Source organism: Passer domesticus, chromosome 33 (genome assembly GCF_036417665.1).
Source record: "Passer domesticus isolate bPasDom1 chromosome 33, bPasDom1.hap1, whole genome shotgun sequence".
NCBI lineage: Eukaryota > Metazoa > Chordata > Aves > Passeriformes > Passeridae > Passer > Passer domesticus.
The window spans coordinates 1,042,429-1,067,931 of record NC_087506.1 but is presented as its reverse complement, the minus strand read 5'-3'; the positions used below and the strand labels follow the sequence as shown (position 1 = coordinate 1,067,931).

General features: G+C 52.9%; 2 protein-coding genes across 2 annotated transcripts in view; both read left to right on the top strand.

The window, feature by feature from the left end:
• The first annotated feature begins 237 nt into the window (after positions 1-237).
• LOC135288554 (kallikrein-14-like) lies at positions 238-25,503 on the top strand. The gene is made up of 6 exons (XM_064401943.1): positions 238-284; positions 9,391-9,444; positions 13,131-13,278; positions 15,159-15,472; positions 16,809-16,945; positions 23,327-25,503. Exons 2-6 carry the CDS (start codon positions 9,399-9,401, stop codon positions 23,477-23,479), a joined length of 798 nt encoding a protein of 265 aa, XP_064258013.1. The 5' UTR covers positions 238-284; positions 9,391-9,398; the 3' UTR covers positions 23,480-25,503.
• LOC135288552 (kallikrein-14-like) overlaps positions 23,406-25,503 on the top strand; it is a 31,067-nt gene continuing 28,969 nt past the window's right edge. The window contains exon 1 of the mRNA XM_064401942.1: positions 23,406-23,566. Coding sequence (XP_064258012.1) covers positions 23,545-23,566 — 22 coding nt within the window. The 5' untranslated portion in view covers positions 23,406-23,544. The remainder of the gene's footprint in view (positions 23,567-25,503) is intronic.

Below are 25,503 nucleotides of genomic sequence, written 5' to 3'. Positions count from 1 at the left end.
TCCCGGGATTTTTTTGGGGATTTCCCCCCAATTTCCGGGATTTTTGGGGCATTTCCCCCCATTTTTTGCGGGTTTTTTTTTGGGAATTCCCCCCAATTTTCGGGATTTTTTCGGGAATTCCCCCAATTTGGGATTTTTGGGAATTCCCTGCCATTTCGGGTTTGGGGCTCTCCCTTTCCGGGCGCTCCCGGAAGGATTTTGGGGATGCGCGAGGGCGGCGCTTCCTCCCCTCCCCCCCCCCCTCCTCCTCCTCCTCGCGAGGATCCCGCGCCAGGAGCGGCCAGGTGGGAGCTCGGGATTCCGGGAATTCCGGGAATTCCGGGAATGCCGGGAGCGCCGGCACCGGGAACTGGGGGGGCTCGGGGGGGGTTGGGGGTTTAAAAAAAAAAAATTGGGTTTTTTGGGGATTTTCCGGGAGATTTTGGGGATTTTCCCAGGGAAATTGGGGATTTTCCAGGAATTTTTGGAGGTTTTTCCGGGGAAATTTGGGATTTTCCGGGAGGTTTTGGGGTTTTTCCCAGGGATTTTGGGATTTTCCGGGAGAATTTTGGGATTTCCGGGAGGTTTTGGGGTTTTTCCCAGGGATTTTGGGATTTTCCGGGAGAATTTTGGGATTTTCTAGGAATTTTTGGAGGTTTTCTCAGGGATTTTGGGGTTTTCCAGGGAATTTTTGGGGATTTTCCAGGGGAAATTTGGGATTTTCCGGCAGAATTTTGGGATTTTTCCGGGAGATTTTGGGGTTTTCCGGGGAATATTTGGGATTTTCCGGGAATTTTTAGGGTTTTTCCGGGACATTTTGGGATTTTCCAGGAATTTTTGGAGGTTTTTTCGGGGAAATTTGGGATTTTCCGGGAGGTTTTGGGGTTTTTCCAAGAGATTTTGGGGTTTTCCTGGGAATATTTGGGATTTTCCAGGAATTTTTGGAGTTTTTTCCGGGATTTTGGGGATTTTCCGGGAGAATTTTGGGATTTTTTCCGGGAGATTTTGGGGTTTTTCCAGGGAAATTGGGGATTTTCCAGGAATTTTTGGAGGTTTTTCCGGGGAAATTTGGATTTTCCGGGAGAATTTGGGGGTTTTTCCCAGGGATTTTGGGATTTTCCGGGAGAATTTTGGGATTTTCTAGGAATTTTTGGAGGTTTTTCCGGGATTTTGGGGATTTTCCGGGAGAATTTTGGGATTTTTCTGGGAGATTTTGGGGTTTTCCGGGGAATATTTGGGATTTTCCGGGAATTTGTAGGGTTTTTCCGGGACATTTTGGGATTTTCCAGGAATTTTTGGAGGTTTTTTCGGGGAAATTTGGGATTTTCCGGGAGGTTTTGGGGTTTTTCCAAGAGATTTTGGGGTTTTCCTGGGAATATTTGGGATTTTCCAGGAATTTTTGGAGTTTTTTCCGGGATTTTTGGGATTTTCCGGGAGAATTTTGGGATTTTTCCGGGAGATTTTGGGGTTTTCCGGGGAATATTTGGGATTTTCCGGGAATTTTTAGGGATTTTCCGGGACATTTTGGGATTTTCCAGGAATTTTTGGAGGTTTTTTCGGGGAAATTTGGGATTTTCCGGGAGGTTTTGGGGTTTTTCCAAGAGATTTTGGGGTTTTCCTGGGAATATTTGGGATTTTCCAGGAATTTTTGGAGTTTTTTCCGGGATTTTGGGGATTTTCCGGGAGAATTTTGGGATTTTTCCGGGAGATTTTGGGGTTTTTCCCAGGGAAATTGGGGATTTTCCAGGAATTTTTGGAGGTTTTTCCGGGGAAATTTGGGATTTTCCGGGAGAATTTGGGGGTTTTTCCCAGGGATTTTGGGATTTTCCGGGAGAATTTTGGGATTTTCTAGGAATTTTTGGAGGTTTTTCCGGGATTTTGGGGATTTTCCGGGAGAATTTTGGGATTTTTCTGGGAGATTTTGGGGTTTTCCGGGGAATATTTGGGATTTTCCGGGAATTTTTAGGGTTTTTCCGGGACATTTTGGGATTTTCCAGGAATTTTTGGAGGTTTTTCCGGGATTTTGGGGATTTTCCGGGAGAATTTTGGGATTTTCCGGGAGAAATTTGGGGTTTTTCCCAGGGATTTTTGGATTTTCCAGGAATTTTTAGGGTTTTTCCCGGAGATTTTGGGGTTTTCCAGGGAATTTTGGGGGATTTTCCGGGGGAAATTTGGGATTTTCCGGGGAAATTTTGGGGTTTTTTGGGGATATTTGTGGGGATTTTCCAGGGGAAATTTGGGATTTTCCGGCAGATTCTGGCATTTTTTCCAGGGATTTTGGGATTTTTCTGGGAGATTTTGGGGTTTTTTCCGAGGGAAATTTGGGATTTTCCGGGAGGTTTTGGAGGTTTTCCTGGAGATTTTGGGGTTTTCCGGGAGAATTTTGGGATTTTCCAGGAATTTTTGGCGTTTTTCCCAGGGATTTTGGGATGGGATTTTCCAGGGAATTTTTAGGGTTTTTCCGGGACATTTTGGGATTTTCCAGGAATTTTTGGAGGTTTTTCCGGGAGATTTTGGGGCTTTTCCGAGGATATTTGGGATTTTCCGGGTGATTTTTTGGGTTTACCAAGGGAAATTTGGGGTTTTCCGGGGGATTTTGGGGATTTTCCGGCAGAAATTGGGGATTTTCCAGGAATTTTTGGAGGTTTTTCCGGGATTTTGGGGTTTTCCAGGGAATTTGTGGGGATTTTCCAGGGGAAATTTGGGATTTTCCGGCAGATTCTGGCATTTTTTCCGGGAGAATTTTGGGATTTTTCTGGGAGATTTTGGGGTTTTTTGAGGAATTTTTGGGATTTTCAGGGAATTTTGGGGTTTTTCCGAGGGAAATTTGGGATTTTCTGGGAGAATTTTGGGGTTTTCCGGGGAAATTTGGGATTTTCCAGGTGATTTTTTGCGTTTTCCGACGGAAATTTGGGATTTCCGGGAGGTTTTGGGGTTTTTCCCAGGGATTTTGGGATTTCCGGGAGAATTTTGGGGTTTTTCCAAGAGATTTTTGGATTTTCCAGGAATTTTTGGAGATTTTCCTGGAGATTTTGTGGTTTTCTGGGGAATTTTTGGGGTTTTTCCTGGGGAAATTTGGGATTTTCCGGCAGATTTCGGGATTTTCCAAGGAATTGTTGGGATTTTCCGGGGAAATTTGGGATTTTCCAGGTGATTTTTTGGATTTACCAAAGGAAATTTGGGATTTTCCGGGGAAATTTTTGGGTTTTTTGGGGATATTTGGGATTTTCCAGATGATTTTTTGGGTTTTCCGAGGGAAATTTGGGATTTCCGGGAGAATTTGGAGTTTTTCCCAGCGATTTCCAAGAGATTTGGGGATTTTCCAGGAATTTTTGGAGGTTTCCCCAGAGATTATTGGGATTTTCTGGGAGATTTTGGGATTTTCGAGGAAATTTTGGGGTTTTTTGGGGATTTTTGGGATTTTCCGGGAGATTTGGGGGGGCCCCGAGGGCATTTTGGGGCTTTTCCAAAAGAATTTTTGGGATTTTCAGGAATTTTTGGGGTTTTTCCCAGGGAATTTTGGGGGGGTTTCTGGGAGATTTTGGGATTTTCCAGGGGATTTTTTGGGTTTAGAAAGGAAAATTTGGGATTCTCCAGGAGATTTTGTGATTTTTCTCGGGAATTTTTGGGATTTCTTGGGAATTTTGGGGATTTCCGGGAGAATTTTGGGGTTTTTTTTGGGAGATTTTGGGATTTCTGGGAGAATTTTTGGGATTTTCCAGGGATTTTGGGGTGATTCTGGAAGATTTTGGGATTTTCCGGGGAATATTTTGGGATTTTCCTGGAAATTTTTGGGATTTTCAGGGAATTTCTGGGATTTCTGAGGGAATTTTGGGGATTTTCCCGGGATTTTTGGGGTTTTCTGGGCAGAATTTTGGGGATCCAGCTGAGATTTGGGATTTTCCTGGGAATTTTTGGTTTTTTCCAGGGGAATTTTGGGGTTTCCAGGGAATTCTTGGGGTTATTTTCTGGGAGATTTTGGAGTTTTCTGGGGGGATTTTGGGTTTTCAGGAGAATTTTTGGGTTTTCCGAGGGAATTTTGGGATTTTTTTGAGGGATTTTTGGGTTTTTTTCAAGGGATTTTTGGGGTCCCTGATGGAATTTTGGGGTTTTTCAAAGGAATTTTGGTTTTTTTAAAGGAATTTTTTCATTTTTTGAGGGAATTTGGGGGGATCCAGGGGGAATTTGGGCTTTTCTGGGGGATTTTTGGGATTTTCCAGGATTTTTTGGTTTTTTTTCCGTGAGTTTTTTGGGGTTTTTGAGGAATTTTGGGATTTTCCAGGGAATTTTTGGGATTTTCTGAGGGAATTTTGGGATTATCCAGGGGAATTCCGGAATTTTCTGTGGGATTTTTGGGCTTTTTGAGGAATTTTGGGATTTTCCAGGGATTTTTTTGGGATTTTCTGAGGGATTTTTGGGATTTTCTGAGGGATTTTTGGGGTTTCCCAGTGGGAATTTGGGTTTTTCTGGGGGATTTTGGGATTTTCCAGGAAATTTTTGAATTTTCCAGGGGGATTTTTGGCGTTTTCAGAGGGAATTTTGGGGTTCCCGTTGGGAATTTTGGGATTTTCCGAGGGAATTTGGGGGATTTTGGGATTTCCAGGAGTGATTTTGGGGTTTCCATTGGGAATTTTGGGGATTTTGGGGTTCCTTTTGGGAATTTTGGGAATTTCTGAGGGAATTTGGGATTTTCCAGAGGATTTTGGGGTTTTTCCAGAGAGATTTTGGGTTTTTCTGGGAGATTTTGGGGGTTTCCAGGGGATTTTCTGGGTTTTCCAATGGAAATTTGGGATTTCCCAGGGAATTTTTTGGGATTTTCCCGTGGGAATTTTGGTTTTTTTCAGGGAATTTCAGGATTTTCCAGGGAATTTTTGGGTTTTCCGGGAGATTTTGGGGTTTTCCAGGGAATTTTTGGGGCTTTTTTGGGGAGATTTTGGGGTTCCCGGGTGGAATTTTGGGTTTTTTTCAGGGAATTTTGGTGTTTTCAGGGAATTTTTGGGTTTTTCCAGGAGATTTTTGGATTTTCCACGGGATTTTGGGTTTTTTTCAAGGGAATTTTGGTGTTTTTGGTGAATTTTTGGGGTTTTCTGGGATATTTTGGATTTTCCAGGGGATTTTTGGGGTTTTTTTGAGGGAATTTTGGGGTTCCCGGGTGGAATTTTGGGTTTTTTTGAGGGAATTTTGGTGTTTTCGGGGAATTTTTGGGTTTTCTGGGAGATTTTTGGATTTTCCACGGGATTTTTGGGGTTTTTTGAGGGAATTTTGGGTTATTTTGGGGGGGAATTTTGGTGTTTTCAGGGAATTTTTGGGGCTTTTCTGGCAGATTTTTGGGGTTTTCTGGGGGAATTTCAGGTGATCCAGAGGGAATTTTGGGATTTTTCCAGGATTTTTTTTGGGTTTTCAAGGGAATTTTGGGGTTTCCCGCAGGAATTTGGGGTTTCAAGGGAATTTTGGCGTTCCCGGGTGGAATTTTGGGTTTTTTTGAGGGAATTTTGGTGTTTTCGGGGAATTTTTGGGTTTTCTGGGAGATTTTTGGATTTTCCAGGGGAATTTTGGGGGTTTTTTTGAGGGAATTTTGGGGCTTCCAGGTGGAATTTTGGGGTTTTTTTTTGGGAATTTTGGTGTTTTCGGGGAATTTTTGGGTTTTTCCAGGAGATTTTTGGATTTTCCACGGGATTTTTGGGGTTTTTTGAGGGAATTTTGGGTTATTTTGGGGGGAATTTTGGTGTTTTCGGGGAATTTTTTTGGGTTTCCCGGGATATTTTGGATTTTCCAGGGCATTTTTTTGGGTTTTTTTGAGGGAATTTTGGGGTTCCCGGGTGGAATTTTGGGTTATTTTGGGGGGAATTTTGGTGTTTTCAGGGAATTTTTGGGTTTTCTGGGAGATTTTTGGATTTTCCAGGGGAATTTTGGGGTTTTTTTTGAGGGAATTTTGGTGTTTTCGGGGAATTTTTGGGTTTTTCCGGGAGATTTTTGGATTTTCCATGGGATTTTTGGGTTTTTTTGAGGGAATTTTGGGTTATTTTGTGGGGAATTTTGGTGTTTTCAGGGAATTTTTGGGGCTTTTCTGGCAGATTTTTGGGGTTTTCTGGGGGAATTTCAGGTGATCCAGAGGGAATTTTGGGATTTTTCCAGGATTTTTTTTGGGTTTTCGAGGGAATTTTGGGGTTTCCCGCAGGAATTTGGGGTTTCAAGGGAATTTTGGGGTTCCCGGGTGGAATTTTGGGGTTTTTTGAGGGAATTTTGGTGTTTTTGGGGAATTTTTGGGTTTTCCGGGAGATTTTGGGATTTTCCAGGGCATTTTCTGGGTTTTTTTGAGAGAATTTTGGGGTTCCCGGGTGGAATTTTGGGTTTTTTTCAGGGAATTTTGGTGTTTTCGGGGAATTTTTGGGTTTTCCGGGAGATTTTTGGATTTTCCACGGGATTTTTGGGGTTTTTTGAGGGAATTTTGGGTTATTTTGGGGGGAATTTTGGTGTTTTCAGGGAATTTTTTGGTTTTTCGGGAGATTTTGGGATTTTCCAGGGCATTTTTTGGGGTTTTTTTGATGGAATGTTGGGGTTTCCAGGTGGAATTTTGGGGTTTTTTGGGGAATTTTGGTTTTTTCGGGGAATTTTTTTGGGGTTTTCTGGGATATTTTGGATTTTTTGGGTTTTTTGACGGAATTTTGGGGTTTCCGGGTGGAATTTTGGGGTTCCCATCTGGAATTTGGGGAATTTTGGGCTTTCCCGGGGGAATTTGGGCTTCCCGCCTTTCCCTTCCCCCACAGTTCCGGTCCCGCCCCTCCCCCCTCCCGCTTTTCCCCTCCCCCTTCCCCTCCCATTTTTCCTTTTTCCTCCTTTTTTTCCTCCTTTTCCCATTTTCCTTTTTCCCCTCGATTTTCCCCCATTTCCTCCCCTCCCAAATTCCCTTTTCCCTCCCAAACTCCACCAAATTTCCCCCAAATTCCCCAAAATTCCCATTTCTCCCCCCAAAATTCCCATTTTCCCCCAAAAAATCCCTTTTCCCCCTCCAAATTCCAGTTTTCCCTCCATTTCCCCCCCAATTCCCATTTTTTCTCCCACTTTCCCCCCAAAATTTCCCCCAAATTCCCATTTTTCCTCCCATTTTCTCCCCCCAAAATTCCCAATTTTCCTCCTGAAATTCCCATTTTCCCCCAAATTCCCAATTTTCCCCTCAAAATTCCAGTTTTCCCTCCATTTCCCCCTCAAATTCCCATTTTCTATTCCCACTTATCCCCAAAATTCCCCCAAAATTCCCATTTTTCCCCCAGAATTCCCATTTCCCCTCCCAAAATTCACTTTTGCCCCCCAAAAATTTCATTTCCCCCTAAAAAAGTCCAAATTTCCCCAAATTCCCATTCCCCCCAAAAATTCCCATTTTTCCTCCTAAATTTCCCCAAAATTCCCATTTTTTCCACCTCATTTTCCCTCACCCCAAATTCTGATTTTCCCCCAAAATTCTCATTTTTCCTCCAATTTTCCCCAAATTCCCATTTTTTCTCCTGTTTTCCCCCCAAAATTCACAATTTCCCACCCAATTCCTTATTTTGCCCCAAATTTCCATTTTCTCCCCCAAATTCCCATTTTTCCCCGAAATTCCTGATTTTCTCCCAAAAATTCCCAATTTTTCCCCTTAAATTCCCATTTTTCCTACATTTCCCCCCAAAATTCCCAATTTTCCCCCAGAAATTCTCATTTTTCCCCCAAATTTTCCCCAAAATTCCTGACTTTCCTCCCAAAATTCCCCCAAATTCCTATTTTTTGCCCTAAAAATCCCAATTTTCCCCAAATTCCCATTTTTCCTTCCAAATTCCCATTTTCCTCCCAAAGTTCCCAATTTCTCCTCCAATTTTCCCCCAAAATTCCCATTGTTTCCTCCCGATTTTCCCCAAATTTCCATTTCCTCCCCAAATTCCCATTTTTCCCAAAAAATTCCCAATTTTTCCCCCCCAAAATTCCCATTTCCCCCCAAAATTCCCAATATTTTCCCCAAAAATTCCCATTTTCCCTCAAATTCCAAATTTTCCCTCCACTATTCCCATTTCCCCCCAAAAATTCCGAATTTCCCCCCAAAATTCTCAATTTTTGCCCCAAAATTCCCATTTTCCCCCCCAAATTCCCAATTTCCACCCAAATTCCCATTTCCTCCCCCCAAATTCCCATTTTCCCCTCAAAAGTTCCATTTCTCCCCCCTAAATTCCCATTTTTTCCTACATTTTTCCCCAAAATTCCCATTTCCCCATCTAAAATCCCCCCAAAATTCCCTTTTTCCCCCCAAAATTCCCAATTTCCCCCACAAATTCCCAATTTTTCACCCCCAAAATTCCCAATTTTCCCCCCAAATTCCCATTTTTTCCTTCCTTTTTTGCCCAAAATTCCCATTTCCCCCCCTAAAATCCCCCCCAAATTCCCCTTTGTTTCCCCAAAATTCCCGATTTCCCCCCCCAAATTCCCGATTTTCCCCCAAAATTCCCATTTTCTCCTCAAAAGTCCCATTTGTGACCAAAATTCCCAATTTTCCCCCTCAAAACTCCCATTTCTCCCCCTAAATTCCCATTTTTTTCCTACATTTTTCCCCCCAAATTCCCAATTTTCCCCAAAAAATTCCCATTTCCCCCCCAAAATCCCCATTTTTTCCCTCAGAATTCCCGAATTTCCCACAAATTCCCATTTTTCCCCAAAATTCCCAATTTTTCCCCCCCAAAATTCCCATTTCCCCCCCCAAAATTCCCATTTTTTCCCCAAAATTCCCAAATTTCCCCCCAAAATTCCACTTTTTTCCCCAAATTCCCATTTTTTCCTTCCTCTTTTGCCCAAAATTCCCATTTTCCCCTCCTAAAATTCCCCCAAAATTCCTGATTTTTCCCCCCAAATTCCTGATTTTTCCCCCCAAATTCCTGATTTTTCCCCCAAAATTCCCGATTTCCCCCCAAATTTCCCATTTTTCCCCCCAAATTTCCCATTTTTCCCCCAAAATCCCCAGTTTTTCCCTCAGAATTCCCAATTTTTCCCCCAAATTCCCGAATTTCCCCCAAATTCCCATTTTTCCCCAAAATTCCCAATTTTCCCCCCAAATTCCTGATTTTCCCCCCAAAATTCCCATTTCCCCCCCCCAAATTCCCATTTCCCCCCCAAAATTCCCATTTTTTCCCCAAAATTCCCAAATTTCCCCCCAAAATTCCACTTTTTTCCCCAAATTCCCATTTTTTCCTTCCTCTTTTGCCCAAAATTCCCATTTTCCCCTCCTAAAATTCCCCCAAAATTCCTGATTTTTCCCCCAAAATTCCTGATTTTTCCCCCCAAAATTCCTGATTTTTCCCCCCAAATTCCTGATTTTTCCCCCCAAAATTCCCGATTTCCCCCCAAATTTCCCATTTTTCCCCAAAATTCCCGATTGTTTCCCCGTTGCAGCCCCTGGGATGAGGCTCCTGCTGCTGCTGCTGCTGCTGCTGCCCCCGGCCACCGGTGAGACCCCAAAAAAATGCACCGGGGGGACCCCAAAATCCACCGGGGGACCCCAAAATCCACCGGGGGGACCCCAAACACCGCACCCCAAAAACTCACCTGGGACCCCAAACACCGCACCCCAAAAACACACCAGGGACCCCAAAACCACCGGGGGACCCCAAATCCACCGGGGGACCCCAAAAATATCCAGGGGGACCCCAAAAACCTCATTAGAGACCCCAAAACCACCGGGGGACCCCAAACACTGCACCCCAAAAACACACCTGGGACCCCAAAAACGGCACCGGGGGGACCCCAAAATCCACCGGGGGGATCCCAAAAACCGCACCCCAAAAACTGCACCCCAAAAACACCTGGGGACCCCAAAAACTGCACCCCAAAAACACCTGGGACCCCAAAAACACCTGAGGACCCCAAAAACCTCACTGGGGACCCCAAAAATTTACCTGAGACCCCAAAAACCTCATCAGGGACCCCAAAAAACACCCGAGGGAACTCAAAATTCTCACCTGGCACCCCAAAAACTGCACTGGGGACCCCAAAAACTGCACCCCAAAAACACCTGGGGGGACCCAAAAATATCCAGGGGGACCCCAAACACCTCATTAGAGACCCCAAAATCCACGGGGGGGACCCCAAAAACACCTGGGGGGACCCCAAAAACTGCACCCCAAAAACTGCACCGGGGACCCCAAAAACTGCACCCCAAAAACTGCCCCCCAAAAACACCTGGGACCCCAAAAACTGCACCGGGGACCCCAAAAACTGCACCCCAAAAACACCTGGGGGGACCAAAAAATATCCAGGGGGACCCCAAACACGTCATTAGAAACCCCAAAATCCATGGGGGACCCCAAAAACACCTGGGGGGACCCCAAAAACTGCACCCCAAAAACACCTGGGGGACCCAAAAACTGCACTGGGGACCCCAAAAGCTGCACCCAAAAACACCTGGGACCCCAAAAACTGCACCCCAAAAATTCACCTGGGACCCCAAAAACCTCACCTGGGATCCCAAAACACCTGAGGGACCCCAAACACTGCACCAGGGGCACCCCAAAATCCACCGGTGAGACCCCAAAACCTGCACCCCAAAAACACCTGGGGACCCCAAAACCTGCACCCCAAAACCTGCACCCCAAAAACACCGGGGGGACCCAAAAACTGCACCCCAAAAACTCACCTGGGACCCCAAAAACTGCACCCCAAAAACACCTGGGGACCCAAAAATATCCAGAGGGACCCCAAAAACCTCACCTGGGACCCCAAAACCACCTGGGGACCCCAAAAATTTACCTGAGACCCCAAAAACCTCATCAGGGACCCCAAAAAACACCCGAGGGAACTCAAAATTCTCACCTGGCACCCCAAAAACTGCACCTGGGGACCCCAAAAACTGCACCCCAAAAACTCACCTGGGACCCAAAAAATATCCAGGGGGACCCCAAACACCTCATTGGAGACCCCAAAATCCACGGGGGACCCCAAAAACACCTGGGGGGACCCCAAAAACTGCACCCCAAAAACACCTGGGGGACCCAAAAACTGCACCCCAAAAACACCTGGGACCCCAAAAACCGCACCGGGGGACCCCAAAAACTGCACCCCAAAAACTGCACTGGGGACCCCAAAAACACACCTGGGACCCCAAAATCCACCTGAGGGACCCCAGACTCACCTGGGCACCCCAAAACTCACCTGGGCACCCCAAAATCCACCTGAGGGATCCCAAATCTCACCTGGGCACCCCAAAACTCACCTGGGCACCCCAAAATCCACCTGAGGGATCCCAAAACTCACCTGGGGAGACCAAAACTCACCTGAGGGACCCCAGATTCACCTGGGCACCCCAAAACTCACCTGGGGAGCCCCAAAAACACCCGGGGGACCCCAAAATCCACCTGGGGGATCCCAAACACACCTGAGTGAGCCCAAACTCACCTGGGCACCCCAAAATCCACCTGAGGGACCCTGAACTCACCTGGGCACCCCAAAAACCTCACCTGGGCACCCCAATAACACCTGGGGGACCCCAAAACTCACCTGTGCCCCGCCCTGGCCCCGCCCGGACTCACCTGAGTGACCCAAACTCACCTGGGGGATCCCAAAAATCACCTGAGGGATCCCAAACTCACCTGTGCCCCGCCCTGGCCCCGCCCGGACTCACCTGAGTGACCCAAACTCACCTGGGCACCCCAAAATCCACCTGGGGGATCCCAAAAATCACCTGTGTGACCCCAAATCTCACCTGGGCACCCAAATCTCACCTGAGGGACCCCCAATCTCACCTGTGCCCTGCTCTGACCCCGCCCTGACTCACCTGAGTGACCCAAACTCACCTGGGCACCCCAAAATCCACCTGAGTGACCCAAACTCACCTGGGGGATCCCAAATCTCACCTGAGAGATCCCAAAACTCACCTGGGCCCACCCAGACCCACTTGGGGAGTCCAAATCTCACCTGTGTGACCCCAATCTCACCTGTGTGACTCACCTGAGTGTCTCACAGGTGCGCGGGTGCCCAGGTGGGTGCTGGAGGGGCACACCTGTGTGACTCACCTGTGTGACCCCAGACTCACCTGTGTGACTCACCTGTCCCCAGGTGTGCGGGCGCCCAGGTGGGTGCTGGAGGGGCACACCTGTGCCCCGCCCTGGCACACCTGTGACCCCAGACTCACCTGTGTGCCCCCAGGTGCGCGGTGTGCGCAGGTGGGTGCTGGAGGGGCACACCTGTGCCCCGCCCTGGCAGGCCCCGCCCTGGCACACCTGTGTGACTCACCTGTGTGACCCCAGACTCACCTGTGTGTCTCACAGGTGTGCGGGTGCCCAGGTGGGTGCTGGAGGGGCACACCTGTGTGACTCACCTGTGTGTCTCACCTGTCCCCAGGTGCGCGGGTGCCCAGGTGGGTGCTGGAGGGGCACACCTGTGTGACTCACCTGTGTGACCCCAGACTCACCTGTGTGACTCACCTGAGTGTCTCACCTGTCCCCAGGTGCGCGGGTGCCCAGGTGGGTGCTGGAGGGGCACACCTGTGCCCCGCCCTGGCAGGCCCCGCCCTGGCACACCTGTGTGACTCACCTGTGTGACTCACCTGTGTGACTCACCTGTGTGACCCCAGACTCACCTGTGTGACTCACCTGAGTGTCTCACAGGTGCGCGGGTGCGCAGGTGGGTGCTGGAGGGGCACACCTGTGCCCCGCCCTGGCACACCTGAGTGTCTCACCTGTCCCCAGGTGCGCGGGTGCGCAGGTGGGTGCTGGAGGGGCACACCTGTGCCCCGCCCTGGCAGGCCCCGCCCCGACACACCTGTGTGACTCACCTGTGTGCCCCCAGACTCACCTGAGTGACTCACCTGTGTGTCTCACAGGTGCGCGGGTGCCCAGGTGGGTGCTGGAGGGGCACACCTGTGCCCCGCCCTGGCAGGCCCCGCCCCGACACACCTGTGTGACTCACCTGTGTGACCCCAGACTCACCTGTGTGACTCACCTGTGTGTCTCACCTGTCCCCAGGTGCGCGGGTGCGCAGGTGGGTGCTGGAGGGGCACACCTGTGTGACTCACCTGTGTGTCTCACCTGTCCCCAGGTGCGCGGGTGCCCAGGTGGGTGCTGGAGGGGCACACCTGTGCCCCGCCCTGGCAGGCCCCGCCCTGGCACACCTGTGTGACTCACCTGAGTGTCTCACAGGTGCGCGGGTGCGCAGGTGGGTGCTGGAGGGGCACACCTGTGCCCCGCCCTGGCAGGCCGCGCTGTTCCGGGGGCGCCGCTTCGTCTGCGGGGGGACCCTGGTGGCGCCCAGGTGGGTCCTGACGGCCGCGCACTGCCACGCCCCCGGGTACGGACAGGTAACGGGCACACCTGGGCACACCTGAGCATGGGGAACACATCTGGGATACACCTGGGCACAGCTGGGATACACCTGGGATACACCTGGGATACACCTGGGCTCACCTGGGCATGGGGAACTCACCTGGGCACACCTGAGCACACCTGGGCACACCTGGGCAAGGGGAGGGTTACCTGGACACACCTGGGTGGGTCCTGACGGCCGCGCACTGCCACGCCCCCGGGTACGGACAGGTAACGGGCTCACCTGGGCATGGGGAACTCACCTGGGCACACCTGGGCAGGGGCAGGGTTACCTGGGCACACCTGGGTGGGTCCTGACGGCCGCGCACTGCCACGCCCCCGGGTACGGACAGGTAACGGGCTCACCTGGGCACACCTGGGCATGGGGAACTCACCTGGGCACACCTGGGCACACCTGGGATACACCTGGGATACACCTGGGCTCACCTGGGCATGGGGAACTCACCTGGGCATGGGCACGGTTACCTGGGCACACCTGGGCACACCTGGGTGGGTCCTGACGGCCGCGCACTGCCACGCCCCCGGGTACGGACAGGTAACGGGCTCACCTGGGCTCACCTGGGGACACCTGGGCATGGGGAACTCACCTGGGCACACCTGGGCAGGGGCAGGGTTACCTGGGTACACCTGGGCACAGCTGGGTATGGGGAACTCACCTGGGCACACCTGGGCACACCTGGGCATGGGGGGGTTACCTGGGCACACCTGGGCACACCTGGGTGGGTTGTGGCCATCCCACACTGCCACGCCCCCGGGCATGGCCAGGTAACGGACACACCTGGGCAGGGGGGAGGGGCACACCTGGGCTCACCTGTGTCTTGTCTCCCACCTGTCCCAACTCACCTGTCCCAGGTGTGTCCCACCTGTCCCTTTCCTGTCCCACTTGTATCTCACCTGTCTCACCTGTCCCCATCTCTCACCTGTCCCTCACGTGTCCCATCCCTCACCTGTGTCTTACCTGTCCCAGGTGTGTCTGAACTGTCTCACCTGTCCCTCACCTGTCTGTCCCTCACCTGTCCCGCCTGTCTCACCTGTCTGTCTCTCACCTGTCCCAGGTGTCCCTCACCTGTCTCTCACCTGTCTGTATCTCACCTGTCCCTCACCTGTCCCTCACCTGTCCCACCTGTCTCACCTGTCTCTCATCTGCCCCTCACCTGTCTCTCACCTGTCCCAGGTGTGTCTCACCTGCCCCTCACCTGTCCATCACCTGTCTCACCTGTCTGTCCCTCACCTGTCTGTCCCTCACCTGTCCATATCTCACCTGTCCTTCACCTGTCTCACCTGTCTCACCTGTGTCTCACCTGTCCCTCACCTGTTCATATCTCACCTGTATCTCACCTGTATCTCACCTGTCCATATCTCACCTGTCCATATCTCACCTGTCCCTCACCTGCCTCACCTGTCTCACCTGTCCCTCACCTGTCCATATCTCACCTGTATCTCACCTGTATCTCACCTGTCCATATCTCACCTGTCCATATCTCACCTGTCCCTCACCTGCCTCACCTGTCTCACCTGTCCCTCACCTGTCCATATCTCACCTGTCCCTCACCTGTCCATATCTCACCTGTCCCTCACCTGCCTCACCTGTCTCACCTGTCCCTCACCTGTCCATATCTCACCTGTCCCTCACCTGTCCCTCACCTGTCCATATCTCACCTGTCCCTCACCTGTCCCTCACCTGTCCATATCTCACCTGTCCATATCTCACCTGTCCCTCACCTGTCCGTCCCTCACCTGTCTGTCCCTCACCTGTCTGTATCTCACCTGTCCATATCTCACCTGTCTGTATCTCACCTGTCCATATCTCACCTGTCCCTCACCTGCCGTGTCTCTCCCCCGCAGCCCCATCACCGTCCGCCTGGGCCGCCCCGCCCACCCCCAGGTGCGCCCAGGTGAGGCGGCGCCCAGCCCGGCCCCGGGGGCGGGGCCGGGCGAGGCCGCACCTGCGCCAGGTGAGCAGCGGCGGCTGTCGGTGCGCACCTTCCGCTTCCCCGGCTACAACGAGAGCTCCAAGGACGGCGACCTGATGCTGCTGCGGCTGCAGGTGCCCGCGCACCTGAGCCGCCAGGTGAGCCCGCTGCCGCTGGCGCGCACCTGCGCCACACCTGGAACGGCGTGCCAGATCTCCGGCTGGGGCTCCACCACCAGCCCCGAAGGTGAGACACACCTGGGCAGGTGAGGGACACACCTGGGGAGTGAGACACACCTGGGCAGGTGAGGGGCACACCTGGGGAGTGAGACACACCTGGGCAGGTGAGGGACACACCTGGGAGTGTGAGACACACCTGGGGAGACACACCTGGGCAGGTGAGGGGTGAGACACACCTGGGCAGGTGAGGGGCACACCTGGGAAGTGAGACACACCTGGGCAGGTGAGACACACCTGGGACAGGTGAGACACACCTGGGCAGGTGAGGGGCACACCTGGGAAGTGAGACACACCTGGGCAGGTGAGACACACCTGGGACAGGTGAGACACACCTGGGCAGGTGAGACACACCTGGGCAGGTGAGGGGACACACCTGGGGAGACACACCTGGGACAGGAGAGGGGTGAGACACACCTGGGACAGGTGAGGGACACACCTGGGCAGGTGAGACACACCTGGGGAGACACACCTGGGCAGGTGAGGGACACACCTGGGATTGGTGAGACACACCTGGGGCAGGTGAGACACACCTGGGCAGGTGAGACACACCTGGGGCAGGTGAGACACACCTGGGCAGGTGAGGGGTGAGACACACCTGGGGAGACACACCTGGGATTGGTGAGACACACCTGGTGAGTGAGACACACCTGGGCAGGTGAGGGGTGAGACACACCTGGGGAGACACACCTAGGATTGGTGAGACACACCTGGGCAGGTGAGGGGACACACCTGGTGAGACACACCTGGGAGAGGGGACACACCTGGGACAGGTGAGGGACACACCTGGGGAGACACACCTGGGAGAGGGGACACACCTGGGACAGGTGAGGGACACACCTGGGGAGACACACCTGGGAGAGGGGACACACCTGGGACAGGTGAGGGACACACCTGGGGAGACACACCTGGGCAGGTGAGACACACCTGGGCAGGTGAGACACACCTGGTGAGACACACCTGGGACAGGTGAGACACACCTGGTGAGACACACCTGGGGCAGGTGGGATGGTACCTGGGCAGGTGAAGGGGTTACCTGGGACAGGTGAGCGCTCAGATCAGGCATTCAATGCTCAGGTGTGACCCCAGGTGTGACCCCAGAAAGGTGTGACCCCGCTCAGGTGTTCCCTGACCCCAGGTGACCCCAGGTGTGACCCCAGGTGACCCCAGGTGTGACGCCAGGTGTGTTTGCAGTGACGTTCCCGCAGGCCCTGCACTGCAGCCAGGTGTGACCCCAGACAGGTGTGACCCAGGTGACCCCAGGTGTGACCCCAGGCAGGTGTGACCCCGCCCAGGTGTTCCCTGCCCAGGTGTGACCCCAGGTGTGACGCCAGGTGTGTTTGCAGTGACGTTCCCGCAGGCCCTGCACTGCAGCCAGGTGCGGATCGTACCTGAGCTCACCTGCCGCCGCATCTACCCCGACTCCATCACCCCCAACATGGTCTGCGCCGGGGAGCCGCGCAGCCGCGCCGACACCTGCCAGGTGAGACACGGACAGGTGAGACAGGTGTGTGTGTGTGTGTGTGTGTGTGTGTGTGTGTGTGTGTGTCACAGAGCCGCGCAGCCGCGCCGACACCTGCCAGGTGAGACAGGTGTGAGACAGGTGTGTGTGTGTGTGTGTGTGTGTGTGTGTGTGTGTGTCACAGAGCCGCGCAGCCGCGCTGACACCTGCCAGGTGAGTGTGAGACAGGTGTGTGTGTGTGTGTGTGTGTGTGTGTGTGTGTGTGTCACAGAGCCGCGCAGCCGCGCCGACACCTGCCAGGTGAGACAGGTGTGAGACAGGTGTGTGTGTGTGTGTGTGTGTGTGTGTGTCACAGAGCCGCGCAGCCGCGCCGACACCTGCCAGGTGAGACAGGTGTGAGACAGGTGTGTGTGTGTGTGTGTGTGTGTGTGTGTGTGTGTCACAGAGCCGCGCAGCCGCGCCGACACCTGCCAGGTGAGACAGGTGTGTGTGTGTGTGTGTGTGTGTGTGTGTGTGTGTGTGTCACAGAGCCGCGCAGCCGCGCCGACACCTGCCAGGTGAGACAGGTGTGAGACAGGTGTGTGTGTGTGTGTGTGTGTGTGTGTGTGTGTGTGTGTGTCACAGAGCCGCGCAGCCGCGCCGACACCTGCCAGGTGAGACAGGTGTGAGACAGGTGTGTGTGTGTGTGTGTGTGTGTGTGTGTGTGTGTGTCACAGAGCCGCGCAGCCGCGCCGACACCTGCCAGGTGAGACAGGTGTGTGTGTGTGTGTGTGTGTGTGTGTGTGTGTGTGTGTGTGTGTGTCACAGAGCCGCGCAGCCGCGCCGACACCTGCCAGGTGAGACAGGTGTGAGACAGGTGTGTGTGTGTGTGTGTGTGTGTGTGTGTGTGTGTCACAGAGCCGCGCAGCCGCGCCGACACCTGCCAGGTGAGACAGGTGTGTGTGTGTGTGTGTGTGTGTGTGTGTGTGTGTGTGTCACAGAGCCGCGCAGCCGCGCCGACACCTGCCAGGTGAGACAGGTGTGAGACAGGTGTGTGTGTGTGTGTGTGTGTGTGTGTGTGTGTCACAGAGCCGCGCAGCCGCGCCGACACCTGCCAGGTGAGACAGGTGTGTGTGTGTGTGTGTGTGTGTGTGTGTGTGTGTGTGTGTGTCACAGAGCCGCGCAGCCGCGCCGACACCTGCCAGGTGAGACAGGTGTGTGTGTGTGTGTGTGTGTGTGTGTGTGTGTGTGTGTCACAGAGCCGCGCAGCCGCGCCGACACCTGCCAGGTGAGACAGGTGTGAGACAGGTGTGTGTGTGTGTGTGTGTGTGTGTGTGTGTGTGTCACAGAGCCGCGCAGCCGCGCCGACACCTGCCAGGTGAGACAGGTGTGAGACAGGTGTGTGTGTGTGTGTGTGTGTGTGTGTGTGTGTGTGTCACAGAGCCGCGCAGCCGCGCCGACACCTGCCAGGTGAGACAGGTGTGTGTGTGTGTGTGTGTGTGTGTGTGTGTGTGTGTGTCACAGAGCCGCGCAGCCGCGCCGACACCTGCCAGGTGAGACAGGTGTGAGACAGGTGTGTGTGTGTGTGTGTGTGTGTGTGTGTGTGTGTCACAGAGCCGCGCAGCCGCGCCGACACCTGCCAGGTGAGACAGGTGTGAGACAGGTGTGTGTGTGTGTGTGTGTGTGTGTGTGTGTGTGTGTGTCACAGAGCCGCGCAGCCGCGCCGACACCTGCCAGGTGAGACAGGTGTGAGACAGGTGTGTGTGTGTGTGTGTGTGTGTGTGTGTGTGTGTCACAGAGCCGCGCAGCCGCGCCGACACCTGCCAGGTGAGACAGGTGTGAGACAGGTGTGTGTGTGTGTGTGTGTGTGTGTGTGTGTCACAGAGCCGCGCAGCCGCGCCGACACCTGCCAGGTGAGACAGGTGTGTGTGTGTGTGTGTGTGTGTGTGTGTGTGTGTGTGTGTCACAGAGCCGCGCAGCCGCGCCGACACCTGCCAGGTGAGACAGGTGTGAGACAGGTGTGTGTGTGTGTGTGTGTGTGTGTGTGTGTGTGTCACAGAGCCGCGCAGCCGCGCTGACACCTGCCAGGTGAGACAGGTGTGTGTGTGTGTGTGTGTGTGTGTGTGTGTGTGTGTGTGTGTCACAGAGCCGCGCAGCCGCGCCGACACCTGCCAGGTGAGACAGGTGTGAGACAGGTGTGTGTGTGTGTGTGTGTGTGTGTGTGTGTGTGTGTGTCACAGAGCCGCGCAGCCGCGCCGACACCTGCCAGGTGAGACAGGTGTGAGACAGGTGTGTGTGTGTGTGTGTGTGTGTGTGTGTGTGTGTGTGTGTCACAGAGCCGCGCAGCCGCGCCGACACCTGCCAGGTGAGACAGGTGTGTGTGTGTGTGTGTGTGTGTGTGTGTGTGTGTGTGTGTCACAGAGCCGCGCAGCCGCGCCGACACCTGCCAGGTGAGACAGGTGTGAGACAGGTGTGTGTGTGTGTGTGTGTGTGTGTGTGTGTGTGTCACAGAGCCGCGCAGCCGCGCCGACACCTGCCAGGTGAGACAGGTGTGTGTGTGTGTGTGTGTGTGTGTGTGTGTGTGTGTGTCACAGAGCCGCGCAGCCGCGCCGACACCTGCCAGGTGAGACAGGTGTGAGACAGGTGTGTGTGTGTGTGTGTGTGTGTGTGTGTGTGTGTCACAGAGCCGCGCAGCCGCGCCGACACCTGCCAGGTGAGACAGGTGTGTGTGTGTGTGTGTGTGTGTGTGTGTGTGTGTGTGTGTGTCACAGAGCCGCGCAGCCGCGCCGACACCTGCCAGGTGAGACAGGTGTGTGTGTGTGTGTGTGTGTGTGTGTGTGTGTGTCACAGAGCCGCGCAGCCGCGCCGACACCTGCCAGGTGAGACAGGTGTGAGACAGGTGTGTGTGTGTGTGTGTGTGTGTGTGTGTGTGTGTCACAGAGCCGCGCAGCCGCGCCGACACCTGCCAGGTGAGACAGGTGTGTGTGTGTGTGTGTGTGTGTGTGTGTGTGTGTGTCACAGAGCCGCGCAGCCGCGCCGACACCTGCCAGGTGAGACAGGTGTGAGACAGGTGTGTGTGTGTGTGTGTGTGTGTGTGTGTGTGTGTGTCACAGAGCCGCGCAGCCGCGCCGACACCTGCCAGGTGAGACAGGTGTGTGTGTGTGTGTGTGTGTGTGTGTGTGTGTGTGTGTCACAGAGCCGCGCAGCCGCGCCGACACCTGCCAGGTGAGACAGGTGTGAGACAGGTGTGTGTGTGTGTGTGTGTGTGTGTGTGTGTGTGTCACAGAGCCGCGCAGCCGCGCCGACACCTGCCAGGTGAGACAGGTGTGAGACAGGTGTGTGTGTGTGTGTGTGTGTGTGTGTGTGTGTGTCACAGAGCCGCGCAGCCGCGCCGACACCTGCCAGGTGAGACAGGTGTGAGACAGGTGTGTGTGTGTGTGTGTGTGTGTGTGTGTGTGTGTGTGTGTGTCACAGAGCCGCGCAGCCGCGCCGACACCTGCCAGGTGAGACAGGTGTGAGACAGGTGTGTGTGTGTGTGTGTGTGTGTGTGTGTCACAGAGCCGCGCAGCCGCGCCGACACCTGCCAGGTGAGACAGGTGTGAGACAGGTGTGTGTGTGTGTGTGTGTGTGTGTGTGTGTGTGTCACAGAGCCGCGCAGCCGCGCCGACACCTGCCAGGTGAGACAGGTGTGAGACAGGTGTGTGTGTGTGTGTGTGTGTGTGTGTGTGTCACAGAGCCGCGCAGCCGCGCCGACACCTGCCAGGTGAGACAGGTGTGTGTGTGTGTGTGTGTGTGTGTGTGTGTGTGTGTGTGTGTGTCACAGAGCCGCGCAGCCGCGCCGACACCTGCCAGGTGAGACAGGTGTGTGTGTGTGTGTGTGTGTGTGTGTGTGTGTGTGTCACAGAGCCGCGCAGCCGCGCCGACACCTGCCAGGTGAGACAGGTGTGTGTGTGTGTGTGTGTGTGTGTGTGTGTGTCACAGAGCCGCGCAGCCGCGCCGACACCTGCCAGGTGAGACAGGTGTGAGACAGGTGTGTGTGTGTGTGTGTGTGTGTGTGTGTGTGTGTGTGTGTCACAGAGCCGCGCAGCCGCGCCGACACCTGCCAGGTGAGACAGGTGTGAGACAGGTGTGTGTGTGTGTGTGTGTGTGTGTGTGTGTGTGTCACAGAGCCGCGCAGCCGCGCCGACACCTGCCAGGTGAGACAGGTGTGAGACAGGTGTGTGTGTGTGTGTGTGTGTGTGTGTGTGTGTGTGTCACAGAGCCGCGCAGCCGCGCCGACACCTGCCAGGTGAGACAGGTGTGAGACAGGTGTGTGTGTGTGTGTGTGTGTGTGTGTGTGTGTGTGTGTCACAGAGCCGCGCAGCCGCGCCGACACCTGCCAGGTGAGTGTGAGACAGGTGTGTGTGTGTGTGTGTGTGTGTGTGTGTGTGTGTCACAGAGCCGCGCAGCCGCGCCGACACCTGCCAGGTGAGACAGGTGTGAGACAGGTGTGTGTGTGTGTGTGTGTGTGTGTGTGTGTGTGTCACAGAGCCGCGCAGCCGCGCCGACACCTGCCAGGTGAGACAGGTGTGTGTGTGTGTGTGTGTGTGTGTGTGTGTGTGTGTGTGTCACAGAGCCGCGCAGCCGCGCCGACACCTGCCAGGTGAGACAGGTGTGTGTGTGTGTGTGTGTGTGTGTGTGTGTGTGTGTCACAGAGCCGCGCAGCCGCGCCGACACCTGCCAGGTGAGACAGGTGTGTGTGTGTGTGTGTGTGTGTGTGTGTGTGTGTCACAGAGCCGCGCAGCCGCGCCGACACCTGCCAGGTGAGACAGGTGTGAGACAGGTGTGTGTGTGTGTGTGTGTGTGTGTCACAGAGCCGCGCAGCCGCGCCGACACCTGCCAGGTGAGACAGGTGTGTGTGTGTGTGTGTGTGTGTGTGTGTGTGTGTCACAGAGCCGCGCAGCCGCGCCGACACCTGCCAGGTGAGACAGGTGTGTGTGTGTGTGTGTGTGTGTGTGTGTGTGTGTGTGTGTCACAGAGCCGCGCAGCCGCGCCGACACCTGCCAGGTGAGACAGGTGTGAGACAGGTGTGCCACAGGTGTGGGACAGGTGAGACTGGTGGGATGGATGGGACAGGTGAGGTGATTTGGGTGAGTTTGGGCTGGTTTGGGGGGAATTGGAGCGGATTTGGGCAATTTTAGGTCTATTGGGGGCCATTTTGGGGCAATTTGGGGCCATTTTGGGGGAATTGTGGCCGTTTCGGGGCAATTTGGAGTTCATTTGGGCCATTTTGGGTCAATTTGGGGTCATTTGGGCCAATCTGAGGTGAATTTGGGACAATTTTGAGGCGATTTGGGGCATTTCTGGGTCAGTCCCTGGTGGTTTTGGGGCCATTTTGGGGCATTTTTGGGGCATTTTGGGACATTTTTGGGTCATTTGGGGTCAATCTGAGGTGAATTTGGGACAATTTTGAGGCCATTTGGGGCATTTCTGGGTCAATCCCTGGTGGTTTTAGGGCATTTTGGGGCAATTTTTGGGTCATTTGGGTCAATTTGGGGTAATTTGGGCCAATTTTGGGTCCTTTGTGTCAATTTGGGGTAATTTGGGCCAATTCTAGGTGAATTTGGAACAATTTTGAGGCGATTTGGGGCATTTCTGGGTCAATCCCTGGCGGTTTTGGGGCCATTTTGGGTCAATTTGGGGTCATTTGGGCCAATCTGAGGTGAATTTGGGACAATTTTGAGGCGATTTGGGGCATTTCTGGGTCAGTCCCTGGTGGTTTTGGGGCCATTTTGGGGCCATTTTGGGGCATTTTTGGGTCATTTTGGGGCATTTTTGGGTCATTTGGGGTCAATCTGAGGTGAATTTGGGACAATTTTGAGGCCATTTGGGGCATTTCTGGGTCAATCCCTGGTGGTTTTGGGGCCATTTTGGGGCCATTTTGGGGCATTTTTGGGTCATTTTGGGGCATTTTTGGGTCATTTGGGGTCAATCTGAGGTGAATTTGGGACAATTTTGAGGCCATTTGGGGCATTTCTGGGTCAGTCCCTGGTGGTTTTGGGGCCATTTTGGGGCCATTTTTGGGTCATTTGGGTCAATTTGGGTTAATTTGGGCCAATTTTGGGTCATTTGGGTCAATTTGGGGTAATTTGGGCCAATTCTAGGTGAATTTGGAACAATTTTGAGGCGATTTGGGGCATTTCTGGGTCAGTCCCTGGCGGTTTTGGGGCCATTTTGGGTCAATTTGGGGTCATTTGGGCCAATCTGAGGTGAATTTGGGACAATTTTGAGGCCATTTGGGGCATTTCTGGGTCACTCCCTGGCGGTTTTGGGGCCATTTTGGTGCAATTTGGGGCCGATTTCTTCCCATTTTCTCCGGATCTTGGCGGATTTTCCCCGGAATTTCGGGGTCCCGGCGCCGACCCCCCGAATTTTGTCCCCCAGGGCGACTCCGGGGGGCCCCTGATGTGCAACGGGCGCCTGCAGGGCATCACCTCCTGGGGGCCGGGGGTCTGCGGGGACCCCCAGAAGCCCGGGGTCTACGTCAACCTCTGCCGCTACGGCCGCTGGCTGCAGGACACCATGGCCCACAACTGACCCAAAACCGGACGGATTCGCCCCAAAAAGCCACGGAAACGCCCGAAATCCTCAAGATTAAAGAAATGATCCAGCCCCGAACCCCGGTGTGCGGGATGGCAAAGGGCACCAAAAATCCAGCCCCGAAATCCCAGAATTTCATCCCAAAAAATCCCCAGAAATCCACCCCCAAACCCAAAAAATTTCATACCAGAATTCCACCCCCAAATCCCAAAAATTCATCCCAAAAATCCACCCTGAAATACCAAAAATCCAGCCCAAAATCCCAAAACTCCACCCCTAAAATCCAGCCCCAAAGTCCCAAAAATCCACAAAATCCACCAGAAAGATCTCCAACAATCCACCCCCAAATTCCACAATTCCATCCCAAAATACCCAAAAATCTATCCCCAAAATCCCAAAATTGCATCCTGAAATTCCATCCCAAAATTCTACCCCAAAATTCCAAAATTCCATCCCAAAAATCCAACCAAAAAATCCCAAAATTCCACCTCAAAAATTCCCAAAAATCCACCCCAAAAAATTCCCAAAAATCCACCCTGAAATCCCAAAATTCCACCCCAAAATTCCACCCCCAAAATCCACCCAAATCCACGCCCAAAATCCCAAAATTCCATCCTCAAAAATCCACCCCAAAATCCCAAAATTCCATCCCAAAGAGTCCACCCCAAAACTGCTCAAAATCCACCAGAAAAATCCTGAAGAATCCACTCAAAAAAACCAAAAATTCCCAAAATTCCAGCCCCAAATCCCGGTGTCACGGCTGCCGCTCTGGCCGCTGCCTGCAGGACCCCACGGCCCAGAACTGACCCAAAACCGGACGAATTTGCCCCAAAAACGGACGAGGCCACCCCAAAAAGCCCCGGGGGCCACGAGCCCAGAAACGCCCGAAATCCTCAAGATTAAAGAAATGATCCAGCCCCGAACCCGGGTGTGCGGGATGGCAAAAGGCACCAAAAATCCAGCCCCGAAATCCCAGAATTCCACCCCAAAAATCCACCCCCAAAGCCCAGAATTTCATCCCAAAAATCCACCCCCAAATCCCAAAATTTCATCCCAAAAATTCACCCCCAAAATCCCAAAATTCCACTTCAAAAATCCAGCCAAAACCCCCAAAAATCCACCCCCAAAATTCCACCCCAAAAATCCACCCCCAAATCCCAAAATTTCATCTCCAAAAAATCGCCAAAATCCACTCCAAAAATACTCAAAAATCCAGCTGAAAACTGAAAAATTCCATCCCAAAAATTCAGCCCAAAATCCCAAAACTCCACCCCAAAAATCCACCCCGAAAATCCCAAAATTCCATCCTCAAAAATCCACCCCCAAACCCCAAAATTTCATCCCAAAAATCCACCCCCAAAATCCTAAAATTTCATCTCAAAAGAATCCCCAAAAATCCACCCCAAAAATCCATCCCAGAATCTCAAAATTCCACCCCCAAAATCCAGCTGAAAACCCCAAAATCCCAACCTAAAATTCCATCCCAAAATTCTACCCCAAAATCCCAAAATTCCACCCCAAAAATCCAGCCCCAAGTCCCAAAATTCTACCTCATAAAACCACCCCCAAAATCCCAAAATTCCACCCCAAAAATTCACCCACAAATCCCAAAATTCCACTGCAAAAATCCACCCCCAAACCCCAAAATTTCATCCCAAAAAATCCACCCCAAAATCCCAAAATTTCATCCCAAAATTCCACTCCAAAATACCAAAAATCCAGACCAAAATCCCCAAACTCCACCCCAAAAATCCAGCCCCAAAGTCCCAAAAATCCACAAAATCCACCAGAAAGATCTCCAACAATCCACCCCCTAATTCCAAAATTCCATCCCAAAAATACCCAAAAATCTATCCCCAAAATCCCAAAATTCCATCCCAAAATTCTACCCCAAAATTCCAAAATTCCATCCCAAAAATCCAACCAAAAAATCCCGAAATTCCACCCCAAAAATCCACCCTGAAATCCCAAAATTCCACCCCAAAAATCCACCCCCAAAATCCCCCCAAATCCACCCCAAA

Excerpts from the sequence above, each read along its gene's own strand:
- LOC135288554 (XM_064401943.1), top strand. The coding sequence starts at position 9,399 with ATGAGGCTCCTGCTGCTGCTGCTGCTGCTGCTGCCCCCGGCCACCG. Across the intron at positions 13,279-15,158 it reads GCGCACTGCCACGCCCCCGG|CCCCATCACCGTCCGCCTGG; the intron begins GTACGGACAGGT and ends TCTCCCCCGCAG. Across the intron at positions 15,473-16,808 it reads CTCCACCACCAGCCCCGAAG|TGACGTTCCCGCAGGCCCTG; the intron begins GTGAGACACACC and ends GTGTGTTTGCAG.